This window comes from Pseudopodoces humilis, chromosome 1, assembly GCF_049639895.1.
Source record: "Pseudopodoces humilis isolate 2021_Gansu_Grassland_sample_001 chromosome 1, ASM4963989v1, whole genome shotgun sequence".
In the NCBI taxonomy this organism is placed as follows: Eukaryota; Metazoa; Chordata; class Aves; order Passeriformes; family Paridae; genus Pseudopodoces; species Pseudopodoces humilis.
In genome coordinates, this window is record NC_142200.1 from 22,178,415 (window position 1) to 22,203,000 (window position 24,586).

At 38.3% G+C, this 24,586-nt stretch overlaps 1 protein-coding gene across 1 annotated transcript in view; it reads right to left on the reverse strand.

Moving 5' to 3' along the window:
* CPQ (carboxypeptidase Q) overlaps positions 1-24,586 on the reverse strand; it is a 150,730-nt gene that overhangs the window by 108,029 nt on the left and 18,115 nt on the right. The window contains exons 2-3 of the mRNA XM_005517004.3: positions 23,014-23,471; positions 12,970-13,177 (exon numbers count right to left, since the gene is read on the reverse strand). Coding sequence (XP_005517061.1) covers positions 12,970-13,177; positions 23,014-23,440 — 635 coding nt within the window. The 5' untranslated portion in view covers positions 23,441-23,471. The remainder of the gene's footprint in view (positions 1-12,969; positions 13,178-23,013; positions 23,472-24,586) is intronic.

Below are 24,586 nucleotides of genomic sequence, written 5' to 3' on the forward strand. Positions count from 1 at the left end.
CCTTCTCAAGGTCTTTGAGCTTGAGCACAAACATACATGCTCCTGATGCCCTTTATAGAGATACAGAGCACATACTCAAGTTGCTTGGTCACTTCACATAATTTTTGGCACTCCAGTGCCCCCCCAACAGCAACTGCAGCCTTCTCAAAACGCCAGACTCAGAGCCCTGAAAATTGTTCTTTCCTTCTACAGAGAATGCAGATAGAGATCCTCGGGGGGAGACACAAACTCTCCTCAAAGATGTATCTCCTGAAGAGGTGAGAGCAATACACAGATTACAGAAGAACAACTAAAACCTCCTCACATGTCTCCTGGGAATTGTTTCCAAAACTCAGATTTTTGCCAAAATCGCATTTGAATCCCAGAACCTGATTTCTAAAGTTCGTGTTGTCCTTGATGATATAAACCTAAGGAAAAGCCTGTTACTTTTTTGAAATTCCAACTCCTTCGGGCTCTTATCAGTGGGTTTAACTCTCTCATGGTGAGTTAATGCTGAACTGAACTCAAATCCTTTAAAGTACAGCCAACAAATTATTTTTAAACCTTTACATTTGAAAATACGATATTCTGATGTAATGAATTGTATTCTCTGTCATTCACCTCCTGCCAGAGCCTTCCCACAGATCTGAATCTCAATCTAGCAGAACTCAACAATCAACCTAAAAAAACCCCCATGGTTATGTAATGGATTATTTATCAGCAGTAGTCATGTGGTAATACAACCTTTACTTGGTTTTGGCATGTGCAAATTGTTGCAGAATCTACTACTGACTACTTAAACACAGTTTAGAAGAGTTGACGCTTAATGTTGTCCTCTTTACAGTAAACAATGTACAAATGCTGTTCTAAATTAACATTCAGGAAGTATTAATATTGCTTATAAACAGGGAAAGACAGATAATACTGTGACCTGCTCAGGATCCCACAGGGGCACAAGGCAGAGTGATGAATGGAACTTCAGAAACCCTGGGTTTAATTGATTCACATGATTACTCTCCCTCCTTATCCTTTTGTTCTTTGGTGCACAAATGTCTAGAATCAATTTGGATTTTTCAGAGCTCAACAGTACATACTTCAATATTTCTTGTTGAGGTATTTTTGTGTGCTTCACAGTCACAAGCAAATTAATGTGAAGAAATCCAAATAGAAATATGTCAGAAATGATGTGGTTCCTTTATGCTCTTTATTCTTAGAACAGTTCTCCTTTTGCATTCACAAAGGATTAAAAAGCCATGAAGTGCAGTCAAAGCTTAATCCTGCTTAATAATAATTATAATGAACAGAAGCATGTAAAAGACAACCCCTCTCTGTTTCACAGGGTATTTGCAGTACTCACATGAGACAGCCACGGCAGAAGTACTGTGGATAGTGACCAGGAAAAAAAGGCAAGGTGAAACAGTTTAGCAGAAGTCACAGACTCTACTCACCTAACCAGCTACAGGAAACAATCTATAAATACTGAACAGAAGTCAGATTTAAAAAGCAAAGTTGGAAGAGAACAGAGTTACGGCTTTAGGTTTGCACCATCATCCTAAATATAGAAACAAAATGAGAGAAAGTATAAGATGCCTGAAGGAGTGGACAACAGGCAAGTAATCAAAGCTGGCATCACTGGCAGAGCAGTGACAGGAGATGGCACCTCTCATTTAATAAACCAGATGGAGAAGGATTTTCACCATTTAGCTGTACCTTGCAGGCAACACAAAAGCATTAGTATTTGATACAACAAAATGGACACAATAAGAGAAATGCAGGTGACTGACTGGATTTGAAGGGGAAAACAAATCTAGAGAAAAGGATTAAAGTAATTTAAATGGTTACATTTCTGAGGCACAAGACATTGTTTCTACAGGTAAGAACCCATTATTACTGTTGGTCATCAACACCAGCTTACATCTAGAAAACAATTCTGAACAACAGCTATGGAACAACTAGCTCTGACTTCCTAAAAACACAAGTCAAAATTTGTGTGCCATAAACAAGAGGTTTCATCATACAAATAGGTCTAGCTAATCATACTTAAATGTCTGACATACACTGTTGTAAAGATAACAGAGCAGGGTGAGGCCATCCCATGGGAAGACAACATCTAATGAAAGAGCATAGAAATATCCTGCCATATGGACAAGCCACAAGTAAGACTATGGAAAGTGGAAGAAACAGCAGAAAGAAGAGGCCACCTGCTGTAACTTTTCTCTAAAAAATCCTTTTTCTGTTTCTCTGTTTCTGTTGCATCTCTTCTGTATTTTTGTTTTTATTCTTGGGTTTCTCAGCCTCCTTTGGATTGAATTCTTTTGGGATCCTCCCTCATGGGGAGCCCTGCTAATCTCAGTTCTTATGATTCGAAGAAAACTCCCAAGCTCGTTAGAATCTTGTTTCTCGTGTTTATTAAAAGGTCATCACAAAACTTAACAGGTCTCTCCAGGCTGGCTACACAAGGTTAATCTTTGCAATCTGGTACATTTCTTTCTTCTGATGGTACAACAAGGCCTTGTGGCACACTTTGTGTCTGATGCACAAAATGGCCCCAAAATACGCAGCTCTTTTATCTTTATACTTATTTTTACCCAATTAACAATAGACACGTATATTATTTTTCTTAATGACCCAATGACCCATCACCTCTGTGATGCACTGTGGCATTCTCTGTCCAATCACTTAGTACTACCCAAAAACCTCTAGGAGAAGAACATGAAGAAGAAAGAAGAAGGGACAAGGGACAACACCCTAAATCCTCCATCTTGTCTCCTGTTCTCTAAACTAACTTTTTCACCCAGTGATTTAGAAAAACTTTCTAATCTACACACTGACACTTTTAGCTTTTTCCATCCAACTTTAACATTTGTTTTCATGTACCACCATGAAAACATGCTCATGAATTTCATATTATATGAAATTCAGTGTTTTTCTGGAGCTTCTAAGTAAGTATCAGAAACAAGGGCACACACTCTGTATTCCAGACTCCAACACCTGCCCTTTGAAAAACAGTGCAAGCATTCTTGTAAAGAGAAATCATAATATATTGGAATAAACCATACACATTTTTAAGCATACAAGGTAAAACAAAGTAAGGAATTAGCATTTCCAAATCCTCTGCATGCCTGGGGTGTTGACCAGAGAGATTAACTCTGCTAACAGTTGACTAGCAATCAAATACATTTTAAAATTGGCACCTATATTTGGTTCCTTGTTTGTTTTACGTAAGTAAAAAGCTATATATCAAAATAAAATTTCATGTTGTATACAGGCATATAAATCCAGCCAAAGTCCCTGCAAAAACCTGTGCTCACTTTTGGAAACCAGCAGTAAACCTTGGAAAGAGTGAAAGAGTACTTCAGGAACTTTGGAGCAGATACAACATGTTTCCTAACTAGAACTTCAGTATATATAAGCTGAAATGGTTTTGCAATATGTAGATAGATTTTAGTAACATCACCAAATTAAGAATAATTTGATTATTCAAACAGATTCAGAAAAAGTGTCTTGAGTAATACAGGAAGTAGAAACAATACTCAGTGGGAAACAGGAACTGGAAAACCATGAAAATAATGGAAAAATATATGAAAAAAATCGGATAGGCAAGTGAATTTATATAATAAACCTCTGTACAAGTTGTTTCAGCATTGCCTGGACTAGAATTTAAAAAGTGAGGTGCTGTGTACCTGGAAAGTAATCCTAGAATGCATGAAAAAACAGAGGCTTTATTCTTTCTTTCTTGCTCTCTTTTTCTTTTTTAATTTTCTTTTTTTTTTTTAATGAAAAAAGGAGAATATTAGGCTAGGACACCCCAAACATTAATTCTGTAGCATTCTGATGCAAACATTCTGGGACTATTTAATCTTTTCCAATTGTCCAGGGCCAAATGCTCATGTGGTCTGGATAGGAATACTCCAGATATAGTCCACAATTACTGCACTTTTATACAAGAAACATGGAGAATTACAGAGAAACAAAACAGTCCACATACTTCTCAGATCTTATCAGCTGCTGAAAATAAATACACAGATTGTGAAACAAATTCACTGGCACTGTATTACTCAGATCCCTCTCTGTAATTGTTATCTGCCTTTGTGTTGTCAGGTTTTCCTTCAATCCTCCATGAATATGGTCACCACATACTAGTGAGACACTTGTTCGTGCAATCAAAAAAACCAAATATTGTGAGGACATTAAAACAAACCTGAAGTTCACAGGTAGACATTATAACCATGTCAGAGGGTTCTGAACTTACTAACGGGTTTCCATAGGCACCACAATTCATACAGACTCAGAAGAGGTTGGCAGCACTGAAGAAAGATGAAGCTGATTAGGAAGAAACAGGAAATCATGGGAAATTGCTGAAGTTCCTGATGGTCAACCCACAGCAAGCACAGCTGTAACTCCTTATATGTACAGTATGTCACAGTACATGAAAGCCAAAACTTGGAAGTTTTATATACTGAACATCTTTATATACATGAAGCAGTAATGCAAAGATGGAATAGAACTTAATAACTTCAGAATACTACCAAATCTAATCAGTGGGTGCTCATGGTGTTCAAACAAGATCATCAGAGATATGAGTGGCCATCCAGCCCTCAACATAATGTATGACTTAGTAATGTTAGGAAAGTCCAGAAGACAAGAAAAAAATCCAATGGAATACTACATTGCTAAAGATTTGCCTTGGGAAGTTATTGGTGAGGAAGCCAGGATTTCAATAGAACTGCTATCCTCAGAGCATTTTTCTAGATATCAGAGTCTATCAAAAAAGATTTTATTAGCTCTTTATCTACCTCTACCAAGTTACAGGATATTGCTTGTATGACTAGACACTAAATGGATGAAACTCTTCACAATTACATGAACATATTCCTGAACAGGAGGAGTCAAAACTAGGAGGAGGTAGAGAAAGCTCTTATTAGTCTCATCATCATTTTAGTGACTTTGTAAGAAAAAAAATATGCCAGGTGTATGAAATTACACAGAGATTGCAGATGTCACATCCCATCTACTGAAAACAAAAAAAACTAACCAAAACCCAATTATGCAGTTCAAAGCAAAAAGAGGAAAAAAAGTTTGGTAAAAGCCAAAGAGAGACTGAGACTGAAGAAACATCTACAGATTTCTCACTATTATGAAGCTATGTGAAATTTGACTCCTTAACTGCTGTGCAAATAGCAAGAACCCACTGTACAATATGATCATCTCTTAAAAAACTAAGCTCCATTTCTTCTAACGACTTCTTCTACATCTCTTTTTGACAGCCAGGCTTTGCCCAAAAGTGAGCAGAAAGACTGCACTGCAGAATTCAGTCCAGCATGTTGGCTTGAAGGGCACATAGGAAACACAGTAAAAATTAACAAATTGTCAGTCAACAAAATTTACAGACATCCTGGAGGGAAAGCCTCTAAGTGCAGAGCAAACCCCACAGCATACCACCAATCCATATGTCTAAGAGCAGCAAGACAACATGCACAGAGCTATAAAACATAAATAGAATCCTTCCACAAGCTCCCCAGAGACTTATAAAACATGGGCTGCTCTTACTTTCTCTTGTTAGACCCCAAATAAGGGTTTTATCATTGTTCCCTGCTTCCTTAGTAGAACAGGAGACAATACTGCTGTATCCCATTGCCACAGGCTATTGCTTTAGGACAGTATCTCATTGAGATGTTTCTTACAATCAATTCTTGTTCCTAGTCTAATCCAGTAAGTGAGAAGTAATCACAAATGGCACTTCCTGATTTCTTCAGTCATGCTGTATCACTCCTGTTGCATCTCTACAATCCTTACACTGCTTCCTGCTGCCCTTATGCTCTGTGCATTCCCCAAGCCTGTGTAAAGCAGATGGAAGATGCTGCCTACGCAGCATGCCACTGCTTCCCCTCTGTGGACAGCAGAATGGGTCACAAGAAGAAAGACTCCTAAGACGGCAGCAGAAAATTTGGTATACTGGCATTCATAGTGGAAGGGAAGAACAGGAGGGAAAGAAGGCTTCAGGGCTCAGGGCACAATAGGAAGATACCATTTCTAAGACAGAATATTCATTTTAAGGGTGAGATACATCTCTTTGCTGTTAAAACAAAACCAAAACCAAACAACTAAACCAACCCACCAAACAAAAGCCAACCAAAAAGCAAAAGAAATCCTAGTAAAACTACTAAATCATTCCAGAATTCAGAAAACATGGCAGAGCAAGAAGAGGAAGCTGAATCTGTCACTACTGATGTGAATAAGCCCTTACTTTTCTTTGACATGGAGTTTTAGGGACAGGAAGATTATCTCTTTAGCAAGCTGTTCTCATGTCTGGAACAAAGGCAGCAGATCAAGCATTGGAAGCGGTGATACGGTGAAAAGTCCCTTTGATAGCACCTGAGAAATGACCTGACATTGTCAGCAAGACTGAGAAGGGCATGACTGGTCTAAAAAGCCATAAGGAATACAAAGGAAAACAATTTATATACAAAAAGTTATACATGATTATACATGGTAGGAGAAAATAAATGAAGCTAGATTACAAAAAGAAGAAATTAAGATAATGGAAATGCAGTGGAAAAGAAATGGTTTTCAAATTCACATACATTTCATGAGATGATGTACTAGCCTTGCACCTTATGTACTGACACAGATCATCTATGCAACCTCAGTCATAAATCTTGAGTTATACCATGCCATTAATGACTTCAGCTTTCATCCAGACAAAGCTTTTGATTAGAGTTACTGGAGCTTCACAAGCTGGTGGTGTGTCTTGGCCACATGTAACCGGAAGAAGGAAAGAATCAGTGAAGGAAAACACTTAATTCAGGTAAGTATAAGATGCTGAATTTAGTACAAAAAGAAAAGAACTTGACCAAATACGTGTCCTTGTTAAGAGACTCTAGATTGTGTCAAAGTACTACTTGGTCTATTTTGGCCTCGTAATATGTTCCCTGTTGAATTTCTTGCATTCCTCTGTAGCATCTAAAAAAATGTAATAATAGGGCTCTTGGCATTTATCCTGAGGATTCTTGGGAACTTCCTTTTTGAGTTCTCAGGAAAGCACTCAATTTTGCTTCTTTCTTGAGCCCTGAAAAGAGTTATTATTACAAGATACAGTGTTATGACATTATCTAATCTGTGGTTCTTGAAGAATGGAAGGATTTACTGAAAGCTTTAGATTCATGAGAGTACATTCACTGCAGAGTAAATACTGAACCATTTCAAGAGCTAAATGACACCTTTTTATTTACAAAATGTTTCAAAAAAGTACAGCTAGAAAACAAAAACTCCAGACTTATGGCTAGCTTATTACAGTCAAATAATTTAAGGAGCCTTACAGCTAAACACTTTTCCTATCTTATTTCACTTTGATTATTTAATAAACAGAACAACTGCTATGAAAAAGTAAACCTATGGTAGCAGAAAATAGTTTTGTCATCACTTTTTCTTCAGTAACACTGCCTGTTAAAGCATGGGACTGGTCATCCAGATTACTGCTCAACTTCAACCATACCTTGTCAACTGAGTATTTTCACTGTAAAAAACATCCACTATGAACTGGGAACACCCATCAGTTTATTTTTCACTACAGTAAGAGTATGTCTCATTAATCTCAGCACAGTTAAGTTATTAAAACAGGAAAAAAAGAGGTAAGTACCCAGATTTCTACAAAAGGCCAAATATTATAGATAGTGTTTAATTACTACAATAACGTATGTTATTTGAGAAGGCTCGTTAAAAATAGTTCTGTTACCCTTAACTCCTAATATCCACATTTAAATATTTCACCACCAAATTGCCAATGCTTCAGAAAATTGTTATTGGGAAGCAAAGCCTACAAGAAAGATGGACAGAAACTTTTTACAAGGGTCTGTAGTGATAGGACAAGGGGGAATGGCTTCAAACTGATAGGAAGAATAGGTGCTAATGTCTTCACTGAAGACTCAATGGATGAAGGTCCTCACTAAGGATAGGATGTTAATGTCTTCAGGAATGACTAGGTCTGAAAGAATCAATCAGAATGGCTGTGGCGATCTTTAGGAGAAATGGGTGTTAATGTCTTTGAACTGGGTCTTAATGTTTCTATGAAAATCAAACCACCAAGTTTGTTACAGAACCCAGACAGTTAACTTCAGGGTATTAGGAGAAATGGGTCTGCGCAAAGTCTATTGCAGAACGCAGACAGTCTGAACTTCTGAACTACAGGGGAAAATGACGATACGTGTTTTGGGGGGAATATGTGGTAGGTGGTTTGGGAAGGCTGTACTTCCCTGGTACCTCATCAGTGTGGAAAGAGGGCAACATGCGGTCAGGAGTTTAGGATAAAAGGTTCTAAACCTCAAGAGAGACCCCACAGGGGATTGGCCTAATGGACTCTCTCCCTTTATTCTAATAAAGTTGCAGGACTTCTCTGTCTCCTTTATGGACACTGGCATTTCACAGCATGGTTTTTCTGCAAAAAACCTGAAGAAATTAGGTTTAGATTAGATATTAGGAATGAATCCTTCACTGTGACTGTGCTGAGGCACTGGAACAGGTTGCCCAGAAAAGTTGTGGATGCCCCTATCAGTGTTCAAGGCCAGGTTGGATGTGGCTTTTAACACCTTGGTCTAGTGCAGGGTGTCCCTTCTACCAATTATCTATTAATTACAGTTACCTTCTTGTACATAAAAAGCCCCACTCTTACATGCTATCAATAAAGTAGCAAGAAAATCATTTAACACAAGAGGCAGACAGTGCCACGAGACACAACTGCCACATTGCAATACCATGTAATGTCTGTCATCTCTTCATAGGTCAAGGAAGACATGGTTGCTAATTTTATTTCCTGTTCACTCAGCAACACTGTTCAAAATGAATGAATCTACTCCTTGAAACTCCAAAGCAAATACCTGTCACCTATGAGTGTCATGAGTCCTTGTACAAAGACATCAATGAGTTTTCCTGAGTATAATGACATTCATCCCTTCTTGCCCTTATTAAGAATTGGGATGCTTGAGTCCCCAGGGTCTTTCATTACTCCATGATTATACTACCACATCTTAAAGAAAAATAAACTGTCCCCGGGTCAAAGATTCCCTTCACACCTTTTGCCTTGACAATGTGGCAGCCAGCTGTCACTTCTGGAACATGGAACAGTCATCAAGTACTCAGCAAAAGAAGCGATTCAATTCCTTTTGTGATTTCACCGATTCTGCCTTCTAAGTAAGCTTTAATAATGAGTCCTAATAAGCCTAGAATGTTAATGACAGTACCTAGTTTTAACCTATCAATATTACTCATATTGCAAGATTACCTAGAAATCACACCACAAAGTGGCTTACATTGTTCCAGCAAATAGAGTAACTAAATAACAATAAGCAGTCCCCTGTTGAAAAGGGGTTGAAAAATTTTAAAAACAAACAAACAAGCAAAACTCCTCAAACAAAAAACAAAACTAAAAACCCCATCCATAAAACTTTATATAGTTTAGGAAAAATTGTGAAATTCCACCTTTCATTTATCTGAAACAGGGATAATGCAGTTCGAGAAGGAGGATACTTTCTTCTAAAATGTTTCCAGGATGTTTTGGATAACTCCATAATCCCATTATTATTTATTTGTATTATCAGTGAAGGTGTAAACACACAGGCCAAAGAAGTAAATGCTGTGGTTGACAATGCAGCAGCATACAAATTCAAGAATGCAGGACTTACACAACGTTTGAAACCTTTTATTAGCTTTTTACCTTTCATCTCTCACTAACACACTACTCCCTGCAGCAAAGCAGTATTTCCCACCAGCCAATTAAAAAGGCAAGTGGCTTGAACAAAGAGTGCCCCAGACACTGACAGATAAGAAGCACCCCAACCAGCACATAGTCCATCCAGCACAGCATGCTGCTAGGACAGACAAGGAGACACACAGCTGGTGATTAGAAGGAAACATAGGAGAATGTATGGAGATAAGAAAATCCATCCTGCCTACAGCAATACCAACTCGTTAAAAATAAGAGAAACAGATCTAGTCATCACTGAGTAATTGAAGGGAGGGACTGGACCTGAGTACCTTCTGTACTACAAGAAAAAATACATTAACCAATCCATTCCATATTAAAAAAAAACCCTAAGTGAAGGTAAATGAAGAGGGTACAGAGAGTACACAGTAAAAAATGCTTTGTGGCAGCATCTACATTCAAAATTGCTTTTGGGAATAACACCTCTGCTCCCAGTATCAATTAAGGATTCAATACTTCTAAATAAATATGTATTTGGCATCTACTTCCATTCAATTTTGAAACAGCTGTAATGCCAGTTCCTTCAGTTTCCACCTCTGTTCCTCACCTCTAAGCTTCTCTAAGCTTTTCATTACATACTAAATGCACTTCCATAAACACTGTAGCAAACAGAACATACAGTAATTTTCAAGTGAACAATTCTGCATAGCACCCTAACTACAGATAGGAAAGATCATCTGGTTTTCAGAAAATCAACACATTATAGATTGCAGTATTCTTTCCTGATACCATATAAGGCTATTTTGAAACCATGCATTTTTTTGGAAAACTGTTTCTGAAACACATTCCACTATCTGTTCATGATTATGAGCTTTATTAGCAATTCCAAGTATTAGAAAATACATTGTAAATACCACATTTGTTGGACACCAGGAAATACACTAATAATAGTTTGGACAGTATCTGAATTCGAGTGCATCATTCTTCAGAAAGCATTTTTAACAGGTAATTTTGACTTCTTTAGGGGAATGTGGAGCATTTTCATGGTTCAGCCCCAGCTGGCAACTAAGTACCATGCAGCTGCTCTCTCATTATTTCCCTGAGTGTGATGGGAAGAAGACTCAGAAAAAGAAATACAAAAACTCATGAGTTGAAGACCGTTAAGAACAGTTGAACGGTATGAAAAAAAACCCAGAGTGGAACATTGTAATAAAAAATATCATTTTAATTACAAAAAAACCCAAAACCTAACAAGAGCAAATAAGTAAAGCCCAAAAAAACAAGTGATGCACAATACAATTGCTCACCACCCTCTGACCAATGCCCAGACTGCTCACAAAAAGTGGTTGACTCCTTCTGGCCATAATCCCCTCCTCCCTCCCCTCCCAGTTTTCATACTGAATGTGATATCCTATGGTATGGAATATCCCTGTAGGTCACTTGTCCCGGCTGTGCTCCCTCCCAGCTTCTGCAGCTCCTCATTCACAGAGCATGAGACCTAAGTCCGTGACTTAGGGTAAAGCACTACTTAGCAACAACTGAAATATCAGCGTGTTATCAATGTTGTTCTCTCAATCAATGTTGTTTTGGCTGAATCCAAACCACAGTACTGTACCGGCTGCTAAGTAGGAAATGAACTCTATCCCAGCTGAAACCAGGACAAGCATATAAAAATGCTACCAAGCAACTACAGAGGCAGCAGAGCTGCTCTCTGCATGTGTTCCAATACAGTTAGTTGGTTTTACTGACTTCTGACCTTTGAAGCATTACAAATGGAGAAGCTTGCACTCGTATTGCTGAGGTGTGACCACTCATGTTTTCTCTGTAGAAGTGGATTCAAGCATGACTCCAAATGCCTCCCAAGTCATTTCCCAGCTCCTGCCTCAAGAAAGACCCAAAGCTATATCATACTTTCACCTACTAGGCTAGACTTCTGGAGAAAGAAAACCTAGGAGATCAAAAAGAAACCATGGTGTTACCTAAACAGAACACAAGCCCAGGTTACGTTGTGGCACACATTCAGGAACAGGTTAGCTACTGCCAGTGACTCCTCTGTGGGTAAAGAGTTACTGGGTGGGGAACAAGGGGGAGGAGTAAACAATCTATTGCTCTGAATACGAACTTTGCCAAATGAAGAATGTTACAAAATATAACACCTCTGGTATAAACTGGATATCTTTCATATTGTCTTATGTAAATGATTTTATTAACAAAGCTCTACAGTTTAAGCAGTCAAGCTTTGTGTCTGGCATCATTTAATGCCCTGCCAGTCCTGTTCAGGCTGCAGCTCAGGGACAGGATTGTGGGCTGGCAGATGGGCCTGTCCTGATCCAGTCCTCAGTCCAGCTCTGCTGTCTGGGCCTGCCTGACCAGAACTCCCATCACAGCCAGCAGGCTCCTACACAAAGATCACTTCAGGCATTAAGGTCACCAGTAACACCAATAACAGCGTAAATGCTGTGTTAAAGGACAGTGTGCATCTGTCAGCCTTCCACTATGTGGCTGAACCCTTCTCCATTTCCTCAAGTAGTCTTTTTCAAACTAGATAAGCATTTTAAGAGTAAGCTTTCAGAGTTGGAAAAAACTCTGATAAAAAATAGATAAAAAAGATAAATTTAAAATTTATAATTTTTAACAAAATATAAATGATAACAGATAAAAAAGGAATTGTTACCAGCCAGAAAGCTAAAATATATAATTTCAGTAACATGATACTACAGTGATAAACAAATAATGTACTAAGAAATCTAAAAATATTTACATCTCTTAAAAAATTGTTATTTCCACGTACCTTACTTAAAAAGCAGTGTGAGAATTACAAACCTTGCTGCTAAAATGTTCTAAATAATTATGTTCAAAGCAGACTACTCCTTCATCTAGTACAAGTCAGCCTCATGCTAAGAAAATTCACATGACTCGTACATTCTAGTCAAACACACAGAACGACCAGTTCATATCATCAATGACAGCCTGTTGTCTTTTGACAAATGTCAAAGACATTTGGTTTTGGTTCTTCTCAGAATATTTATGGCAGCCTTGAGAATGCAGAAAGTTCTTTAAAACAAATATTATACAAAACTTGAAACAAGAACAAAACAAAAAAAAAAACCGGTTCTGAAAGAATGACAAAGCACAGGGGAAAATAACTATTGTGAAGCCAATAGATTCAAAACCAAACACCCACTCGTAACTGGCAATGTTTAAGTCATAGAGAACAAAAATTCCTGCCCAGAAACGACATGTCAGCTAACATTGAAATGTGAGTTACAGGAAGAAAAGAGAAAAATGCTTACCTGTGAATAGAAAAAGAAGCAATAGACCTAATGAGGGATGCCACTGCTCCGACTTTAGCAGCTTCCACTGCTCCCTGTAACCTGTATTGCACAGTTTCACCATAATTGATGAAAGGTTCATTGTAGACGACAATCTTCCCCTTGGCCTCCTGAGCTCGTTTGTGCAGTTCATCAAATGAGGCTACAACTATGACTTCTGCTGTAATTCCTGAAACAAAATATTACAGTGGTTTTAGCAATGCTTTCCTATAGCTCTCCTAAGGTAAATTCTAACAGACAGAAATGCATGGACTGTGCAGAACTCAGGAAATCAGCGTGAGGTTTTTTTTCCCTGAAAAAGGAAGACTATGTGAAATGCTCATTAGGGATCAGTACCAAACAGATGCAACAGAACCCTCATCCAGTACACACACCTCTGTAAACAATAATTTTGAGATCTGTAAAGAATAAATTTGAGAATTTTGTTCATTGCATATGCTTTAATGCCTCATTGTAATCTTGTATAGTACAAAAACATTTGCAAAAGCTGCCTATGGGATCAATTAAAGAAAAAGATAGCAATCTTTTCATGGAAATGTTTTGATATGTTGCTGAACAACTTAGCTTAGCAGCTGGAAGCCTGTATTTTTAGACTGTAACTCCTATAAAATTATTTAATCCAAAAATGAAATGAAATTAAAGTTCTGCAGTGTCAACAAATTTTGCAATGTGCTTAATAATAATATAATATCTTCATATTTAAGTCAGGAGAATATAACAGTTCTATTGGATCTCATTCTGGGAGTTTTTCCAGGAATCTACATTTCCCAGTTCATGATACAGAAAACACAGGCAGGTTCTTGTGTAGGACTATTCACACATGCTAAATTAGATCCCACCCAGATATTTGTTTTTAATAGTTGGAATAGTTTTAAATTGCTGTATTATCTTACTTGAAAAAACAAAGAATGTTATAGATAAGCCAGAGAATCCTTCTAACTTTTAAGGACATTAATTGAGGAACTATATTTCATAGCATTTGAGAAGTAATTCATTAAAATGACCACAATACTTAAAATTCAATTTTGTTGATTGGTTACAGAGGTAAGTAGAGACTGCTTAACAACATGGGCTGGGTACTTTGCTTCTAAATATAGAAGAAGTAATGGTTGTCCGAAATTTTAGTGTTGTACATTTCACCAAATAGTCACAAAATACATCAATGGAAACTGAAACAAATTACAAATCCTCTAGCAAGGATTTGTCAGAATAAAGTGAAACTACCATGTTTTTATGAATAAAATTACTCTCCTTGGAAAAGTCTTTGTTTTTTGGTTGGTTGGTTGGTCTCTGTTTTTTTTTGTGTGTGAAATAAGAACTATTTAGAGGATTTCAAAGACTTGTATTTAAGACCACAATAACACTTAGAAATAAGAGTTATTAGTCATATATAGTCACAAATAAAAGAGAAAAACTCTTAGAAAAATAGGAAGGTAATGTCTCCCAGCATCAGTGTGCCCAGGCTCATGGCTTTTTTAAGAAGAAACTACACTTCTAAACCTTAAAGAAACCATTCCACAGAAGTTTGGTTTCATTAGAATGTACCACTAAGAGTTCAACAGACATTTACTGCTACAAGAGCGAGTTTTAGCTACAAAAATAACCTAGTGTGACAGGCATAAAAATTTCAGCTATTCAGATTCTTACCTTAACCTGGCAATGTTTTAGAGAGGCAAACCAAAGAACCACCTTCACATATTACTAGCTGCTGTTGGCAGGCAGGTGAGCATACTAGCAGACTCCAGCTGCTTATAATTAATGGCACGTTCAGCCTCTAAGGAACACCCCAGCAACAGGATAATTTTGGGTATAAAACCATGCCACTGGAAATAAAGCCAGGTATCTGCAAAATTTCATTTTCCACAAGAGAAGCTGTGGTCTCAGAAGGTTGATACTGCAATCTCTATTTCATATTATCTCTCCCCAGTGCTCCACTGGGATAGTGCAGCAGGCACTGGAAGGACACATGTCTTGGTGACTGTTTGTCAAGGGAAGCAAGGAATGTAACTCTTCTGGGCATTACTGCATACATGAACAAACACCAGCTCTGAAAAGTTTTTTAAGAAAGCTACAGACATCTAGTAAGTATCTATATTTCCTAAGAAATAGAATGGTGAAATACATTTACAGCCCTTCTTAAATGACAGGCATCAGGAGTTTGTACATAAGAATTACTGGGAATCAAATGTTCTCTGCAAGTTTAACTTAATGGCAGCATGGTATAAATAAAGCATGAATTACAGTGCTTTCTGTAACAATGTAAAACTTCACTGCTGCATAGCTTCTGACTAACTCAATTACTCATTTGCATTTTAGTGCCATTTTACACCATTTCAGATTCTTCAACTGAAGTGACAAGAGCAATGTTTATCTTAAACAACAATGTGGACATAGTTTGTGACATACACAAACCACCCTTAAACCTTCTGTGCAAAAGGAGAAATGAAACAAAAAACCCAACAGTTTAGCAGTTTAAGAAAAATGAATTATTCCCTTTAGAAATTGGAAATGTCTCACCTTACTGAGCTTTTAAGCAAATTAATAGAAATCTACCCTAATGTCTCCTACCAATTCAGTGCCTCATGTCTCTGCTTCCCATGTTGAAAGATATTGTCTCTCTTTCTTACACCTATCATTATATTATTCGCTCTGTGTTACTGAACAGAATTCTTCAGAAACCCCATGTAAGGAGGGAAACAGATTAGAGATCCAGTAACAAAACCAAAATGCAGAATTAATTTGACAATAAATTCTTTTCAATAGCAGCAAGCAAGCAACTCACTCCAGTGGACCTCCTAAACTTCAATTACTTCACACTAAAGTAAGAATTACTATTTCTTCTACAAGTCACGCTATGGAACAGCAATGCTACTGATCCACATGCACTGAAGTTGCCACTGTCAAATAAGTAAGCTGATGGGCAAGGCAATTTTTCCTTAAAACAATTGCAATACAGTAATTTTAAGCCTAGACAAGACAAAGCTGGAAACCTGGCCTCTGTAGTCATGAGAGCAAGAAGGAGACAGGATGTTACCTCCCAGTTCATCAGAACCAGGCATCAGGATATCAGGACAGGAAAACAAGTCAGTTCTTCATGGTAGAGCAGGGACAACACTACACCACACCACAATTACAGTGCCGGAAACCCACGTGGTGATGGCAGCCCTGCCTCACACACCAGCCACATCAGGCCACCCTCTTGCCTCACCTCCTGCAACATCCCAAACTTCTCTGTTGCTACTTCAGCTCTCCCCACAAAGCTAATTTAGCCCAGAGCTGCTTCATCAAGGTACACTATATTCTATGCTGACCCTAAACACATGTAAGCAGTAGCCCCAAGCTTTTCTTACCTTAGTCTGGTTATTCCCATTGTGTTTCAGACTTGATCATCTCTCCAGATAAAAAGTACCATGCCCCTGGCTTCTTTCACATACAGCCCACAAACACTGTCTTGTGCCCATTTGCAAGGTAGCTTCTTTCACAGAGTTACAGAGAACCTAGAATTTTTTTGCATGGGTCATACAATACAAATTTGTACAAATACAAATATATATGTCTGGAGATAAGGTATTTGTGGGGACAGGTGAAAGGAAATAAGGCCTTGGGAGTGGAGGGAAAATGTAAATATATTCTTCAATGCTAAGTAAGATTTGAGACCTGGCATTAAATCCTTTTTTAAGGTCAACATCCTCTAAAATCAGCTCAGATTTTAGAAAACATTTTCCCTCTCAACTTCTATAATAGGTCTCTTAAAAACATGTTGTTTTCTAAAACTCTACAGGAATTAGTTCAGCTTTCCTGCAATGCTCCAACCAGATTTTTAGAAAAACAAGCCCAAATTCTTTGTCTCTAATGACTTCATCCAATTAAGGCTTCATGTCAGCTTGAAGCAAATGAAAGATTAATATCATCACTTTTTTTTTCCTCACTCAAAAATTATTAGTATGTACTGAAAATTTGAAATATTCTAACACCTAGAAACACATTTGCTCTGTCAACACATATAAATATGTACTAATATAAAAATTATAATATGAAGAAAATACTAAATATTTTAGGGGAGCTGTGAAATGAAGAAGAGGGTTTTAACAGGAAGAAGGATTTTGTAAAATCTGAACAACAGTTCTAGAAATACTTCTAGAAAATGTGACCTTCCTACTCTGTGGAACAGCAAAGAGAATTACTTCATGAAAATAAAATTACATAGGACAGTTATAAAAAAGGATATGAGGCTATTCAGCTCTGATGCAATGCACAGACACTAAACGCATTGTACCATTCCTTAAGAACACAGAGAAAAATAAACAATACATAATAGTTATGTTTTTGACAAATATGACTTAAAATTTCCAGCAAATACTGGATCTCTTTAGAACAATTTGGTTTCAGTGACATAAAGCTTCCTGTGCAGCACAAATCCTAGCAGAAAATGGGTTGTTCCCAACCCCCAGCATAAAGCCTTGGATGCCAAAGGAGTGGGGCAACAGGTTAGGTTTTCACAGGAGCAGCCGTGGATGGAGCACAGGCTTGCTATGCAATGTATAGAGAGAATCAGACACCCAAAACCAAGACCCACGAAAATCAGTTTCTGAGAACACAGGTGCTCAAAGCAGGAAGTGCTTGAGGACATTCCCTCCTTACTAAGTCAAAGGTGCCAGTCACCACCAGCTATCCATTGGGATGAAGGTAATGTTGCTATCCAGCTGTATCTGGATACCCCACACATGCAGAAAATCATATTCAAACCCTGCCTTCAATAGCTTCAGCCTGGCCTTAACATCCTTGAGGTAACCACCCTCAAGTCAGTGAGACTGCAAAAGGAGAAGACCAGAAAATTCAATTTTTGGCCAGTGGCAATCCATACAGTTCACTGGAACATTGGTTAAATTTAAAGTAGCAACTGGAACCCATGTTCTCCCCAGACAGCATATCCACCTCAAAGCCATGCACCTACTTCTACTCTCTAAATCTTTGAAATGCTGCTGCACTAGCTTTTAGCCCAGATGCTGGGCCACTGAACACCATAGTGCTTCATGTCCTTCACATGAGGATGTCAACTTTTACATTCCAAGAAAAAGAGTAGCATAATTACCATACCACAAGCAGTGCTGCTCTAAGTAACAATAAACAATCCAGGCATTCAATACTGAGGCTCATGGTCTCAAGATGTCGATCCATAGTTGATCACACATGAAAAAAGAGGAATCCAGTGAAGACAGGAGGGCTTTGCTATGCATTGTCCTCTCATGTCTACGACTCTCTCCAGCCCCTGTTCTCAGCACTGAACCCCTCATCAAAGGGGTACCCAAGTCCCTCCAGAAGCATAATTTTTCTTCCAGGAGATCAGTGGTCATACAAGATGCTGTCAACTTAAGGGTAAATCTTCTGATACACATTAAAAATAACTTTTCTGTTGGCCTTTTGTTTATCTACCTGAATTTCCTAATCCACTTCACCACTGAGATTAAAAAGAGGAAGGTCAACACTGGGGACAAAATGCATCAGCCAGGACTGGAGCCAGACCACTTCTTTTAGCAACATCCCTGGTTTAATAAAATGGTGGACCTACAATAACAGCCCACACCAACAACTTCAAGACAACATGCATTTATCCCCATTTTATACATAACAGGCTGGAACTACTTTCATATTTTCTAACTGCAAAGCTCCTATAACCTTCTATAAGGGCACAGCTGGACCAAATGCTGACAGTTAAACAAAAAAATCCCCTGTGACTTGAACACAAAAACTAGGAAAAAGTCTGCCAATGCATCATCTTCATATTTATATTGTTTCAGTTTTGATGCAACCAACAGTACATAAAAACAGTACTCCTTTTTTTTGAGGAGACATTTCAGGGCAGGGCAGGCTGCTCTAAAGTTTGTTCTGCTTGTCAGTATTTCTTTAAAATTAAAGGGCATGGTCACCCATCAGGGTAAAAAAAGTGCACTTTAAAACACATACAAAAAAATGAATTCTTTGATACTTTATGGTCAAACATCTGCTGAACTACTACTTTCCTTCAATTATGGGATTCTCAAAGCAACAATTATATCTATTTTCCTCAGAATTTGGGGGATATAATCAGTACCACCAGAAATCAACAGAGTCTCTCTCCTCTCTCTATATATATATCTATGTTTTGCCAATGTTGAAACACTGAAAAGGACAAGGACATTGACTAAATATGGTAAATCTCCAGTTTTGCAGCTCCCAAAAGTGAGCACTTTCTAACATTCAATCCTGTTTGTTACCTAGGAATCCATTTCTTCAAGGTGATGACCGTTTTCAGTCCCTGCTGATTTCTGGAAATCCAGGTCACTCTGTTTCATGTTTCTTCTCTCCCTGCCACTAAAGCAGGCAGTGAAGTTACTCCCTCCTTGTAAGGAGATCAAAGCAAGTGAAAACTTTCTCTTTGACCCAACACCTTCTTATCTTGGAATACACTTGGAGAGGGAAAATGTCAGGGTTTTTTCCTCTTCTATAGGAAAATCTAACCTTTTCTGTACCCTCATTTTTTGCTGTGGAAATCAGATGGAATATGGGAACTTGACATCTTGGCATATTTCCCAGACATGAAGAAGAAAGTAGGATTTTATCCACAAAATCAAAAGGTACTGAAAAGCCTCCTGCACATAATCCAACTGTTCTGTATCTGAGCCAAAGTAGGCAAATCTCATAAAATCAAATGAAGGAGGAAAGCTCTATGCACATCCCAATAGGGTTTCAATGCCATAGGCATGAGTTAGAAGACCTGCAGGAAGAGACACTCTTGGTATCCTGGAGTCAATGGACTGGCTTGGACTTCATAGCTAAAAATACTGCTACTATTTAGGGCTTCCTGTTCCTGCCCTGAAGGATTGCAGATTTTTTCCACACTTGCATGGTGTATGCTGAAATGGAAAGTAACCAACCTCAGCATGTGCTCTACCCATTGGGTCACTCTTAGGAAACATTGGTTTGAATTTCCATGGACAGAAGGGAAAATAAGCACTGAATTTCCAACATTCAAAGCCAGGTTTCTAATTGCTGTTAGGCTATTGCCATGTTAATGAAGAGCCCTCCAGAGTGCTTGCTTGGGGTGCTGAGCTTCAGGAGGAGCTCTGAGGGAATCAAAGGCCACCAAGTCCAGCACCAAGTTTTAAGTTTCTGCCAAGGTGTGCTATTTTCTTAGCTTCTTGGGTCACAAGCCTGGGGCCAAATCATGAGAAGGGAGGCATACAGGACATAATTGGGAAGATGAAAAAGAATGAAACCTCCTGCTGGGATAGGGGAGTCAGCCCCTCTCATCTTAACCCCATTCCTAGACCTTAAAAGACAAGAAGTCCAACCTTTGCTGTCCTCTGTCTTTAAGCAGGCATCAGTAGTGTCAAGGAAGGGATCTAGTTGGGCTGTACCAAGACAGTGGTTTTTAAACGGAGGGGTCTGAAATATATCCTGATAGGAACACTGACTTAAAACATGCAGTAACTATCAAGCTATCAAGTAATTGTTTGCTAACAGCAAACAACTTTAGGGATCATCTGCACAGTCCACGTTAGAAGCAGCTGTGAAGGAACCAAAGAATCATCATAGAGCCAACATATCAGGGACAGTCTTCAGCCTTTAAAACATCCCTCTGCCAAAGCTCAGCACAGCAGCAGCAGATCTCCCGAGTTTGAGCCCATGTAACAACAGTACTGTAACAACAGGATAATTGGCATCAGGCATCTCTTATTGAGTTGCATTATTTTGATTACAAGAAGACTCATACTCCCACAGCTCCATGGCTAAAACAAGATATATCAGAACTGCTGATAATCCCTCACTGAGGGAAATTGTTCAACTACTTCTGATGCCACTTAGGGCAGCCTTCTATCCCTTTTTCTTAGGAATAAGGCACCGTGACAATCCTCAGAAGTGATAAGGCAGTGGTTTTAGCAGTCTAACTACACATTTTTTATTCCATGCTTGGTATGAGTGAGAGTTTTAGGACAGGCACTTTTCCCAACAGCACGCCTTCCGGTTCTCTTGCCCGCAGAGGCTGGCGACGAGCAGCGCTTACCAGACATTTCCATCAGCCAGGAGGATGGTTCAGTGATCGGAAGAATGAGAGCCAAGTGCTCACCAGGGGCCAGCTACCCCACACAACCTTCCCAAGCACAAAAACCTGTCACAGTTTGCACAGAGCAAGATGAGACCAGCAGACATCAGAACACGCACAAATGGTAGGAGAGTCAGACGGTAATTTCATCAAAATTATTCCACAAAGTGTGAGAAATGGCCCACTCTTTCGTGAGAGATCTTATTGCCATAAAATCTTCCAGCATCAACACATATACCTCTTCAGAAACATGGCAGATCTTGGAGGAAAGTGAAATTGTGATAAGAACAATGTAGGGGTTTTGAACATTCCTCAGTATAAATCAGCACTGGATAATACAAACATATCTTTCAAGATAGAGGATCTTTACAGGTGGAAAAGAAGGACATAATTAGCTTCTGTGGGTATTTTTAATATTGTATATGTAAATTTTTAATATTGAATATGTAAATTCAGTATATCACAAAAAAAAAAAAAACACCAAACAAAAAAACCCCACCTAGGAGTAAAACTGGGCAAATGCAAATAACTACAGAACTAAGGAAGAGAAGTGAAAAAAACAGACTTTCCTGGATGTGAAGACATTTGCCAATATTAAATTGCAGGATCTCTTTTCAGGTTCAGCAACACTTGCTGAACACCAAAAAAGACCTTTTAATTTTAGCTTACATTTTAGGAAGATTGGAATAGAACTGGAAAGGATACAAAATAAGTTGTAGGTCAAAATTTGCTGTAAATTTTCTCCTATCAAAGCACTAAACCTTGCACATATCACAGGACAAACAGATAGTAATGGTACTAGTTGCTTTGCATTTTAGGCATGTGTTTACCTCAGTATGACAGAACTATCTCAGATAAAATTCACAGCAGCAATTTTGCAAACCAAGTATGATTTATTCCAAACATACCTTAAATTACCCAGTTTTATTTGTTACATTTTGAAGGGCTATATAATTTTTACAAACAAAATAGTTTTATATGTTGTTTCATTTCAAACAGAAAGCTCACTATCACAAAAATTTACAATTCATAAAAAAATTATGAGTATTATGTTACCTTTTATTTCCTAAACTAAATTATTTTCTCATAAAGGAATACAAATGCTTTTGAAGTGGTCTAGAAATAAGTATACTGCTTTTTATGGAGAGCAGTCACAGAAGAAGATTCTCATCTGGCCTTTAAATACCAATCCTGAAAGCCTCACAACAATAAGTACAAATAGAGAATCTTATAAATAATTTTGTTTGTATGCAATCTAATATTTTGGGGTTTAAAAGACCAGAAAATCTTGTTAAGCACAGCTAATGGTTGCTCCTGAGTAACACATCACACATGATCATCTAAAAGGCAACCCAGAGTTCAGTGACAGGTAAGTGACAAAGTGAGCATGTGAACAGTAAGTTCCCAGGTGAGCACGAGACAGGGAAGGGAAGGACACACCGATACCGACTGCTATGTTTAGTGAGGGGCCTGAACTCTCCAAGCTCAGCTCCTCTTCCTGCTGTCTTGTTTTTTACTGGAGTGAAGGGCCGAGCCTGGCAAGACAGGGCACATGAAGAGAAGGAGAAATCATGTGTCAACTTGACACTCCATGGAGAACCTCTTTCTTACCAACCACAATGGAGGACCAGAATCTTTGTAAATGAGGTTTAGCAGTGTTTAAAAAAACAAAGGGTATAAATTTAATGGAAAGTTCAGGAATCAACTAATTTTACAAGTCTGTTCAACCAAACGGTATTAATATAAACTGCACCAGTCAGAACCATGCCATATAGAAAAGTCCCAGGAAAATAGCACCTTGTTTTGCAGAACTATTACAGCAAGAAGAAAACCACATTATGGCCACTGAGAGAAATTATTAGGGGCACAATACAGTTTGTGTTAAAAAGAAAGTCATATGTAATTCCAAAAGGAAGAGTTACCTTCTGGAGGAGTTGCAACACTGTTCCCAAGTCCCAAAATAGCAATACTGTGATTCCTTGGTTCCAACATCACTGCAAACTCTTCTCCTCTTTCCCAGTGTGGTACTTTCACAGGCTCCAGATGCACATTTTCCAGCCTGTCTTCCTGCAGGGCACTGAACATATATTTGATGGCTGCCTCTAAGTTTTTTGAACCACTGAGTCTTGATCCTATGGTGTCAGCAAAAACTGCTAATCTTTCATAGGATCTGTTCTGAGCCTTTCCATGAACAGCAAGATCAATAATAGCCTTAGCAATATTAGTATAGCCAGCTACCTCATTTTTAATGTCTTCAAATGACTTCAGGGAACTTCCATCTCTTCTCAAAGATTTCCCAGCATACTGGTGTAATAAATTCATGAGAAATATTAAAAATAAGTATTTCATTTTTTAACTCTTTTTCTTTTCCACAGATGGCCTGTTGGAGAAGCAAAAAGAAAAAGAAAGTTAAAAAAAATCATACACCTATCAGCAATACTTTTTGTTATTTGGATTGGCAGGCAGAAATTAAATGAAAAAAAATTAGTTTATCATGAAAATACTTTGATCAGAACTAGCCAGAAAGGTAAACTCAACTTGAAGACAGAGTTATTGAAGGCAAACAAAAAAGATACTTAGACTTAGACTTAGATTGGACACAATCTTTGTTGTGGTCTTTCAAAATATCCTTGGAATGCTGCAACTCTTTAAATAAACACATTCTTCAATGAATCAAAACTCAGGGCTGCTCCCATGCAGGAGGAGTTTTGCATCTTCTTTCTGTTAGGAGCAGGACTTTTCAGAAGTGCCAAATCAAATGTCTTCACACAAAACATCCAGACAAAAACTTTTCTTAAACCATTCATTAATAAAAGTTCTTCCTGATCTCCACCTTCATAATAAGGAAAGTACTTTCTATTGTACTAAAAAGATGTAAGATTTAGATCCAATGCCTCCAGTGTCCTGTTTTTGGCTAGGATAGAGATCATTCTTTGCTTAGTAAGTGATATAGTGCTGTGTTTTGGATTCAGCATGAGAACATTGATAACATACTGATGTTTTGGTTGTTGCTAAATAGTGCTTACCCTAAATCAAGGACTTTCCAGTGTCTCATGCTCTGTGAATGAGGAGCTGCAGAAGAAGGTGGGAGGGAGCACAGCCACGACAACTGACCTACACTGGCCAAAGGGATATTCCATACCAAGCTGAGTACACAGACAGGGGAGTTGACTGATCACTTCTCAGGGAAAGGCTGGGTATTGATCAGCAGGTGGTGAGCAATTGCACTGTGCATCACTTATTCTTTTTGGGTTTTATTTGTTTATTATTATCATCATTATTATAACACTTTACTTCTTTTCATCTACTAAACTGTTCTTATCTGAATCCACAAGTTTTTGTACCTGTATTGGTTTGGCATGGCCTGGTTTTTGGTAGCAGGGGTGCCACAAAGATGTATCCTGTGGGAAGCTGCTGGAAGCTTCCCACCATGTCTGGCAGAGCTGATGGCTCTAAAGATGGACATGCTGCTGGCCAAAACTGGGCACATGACAG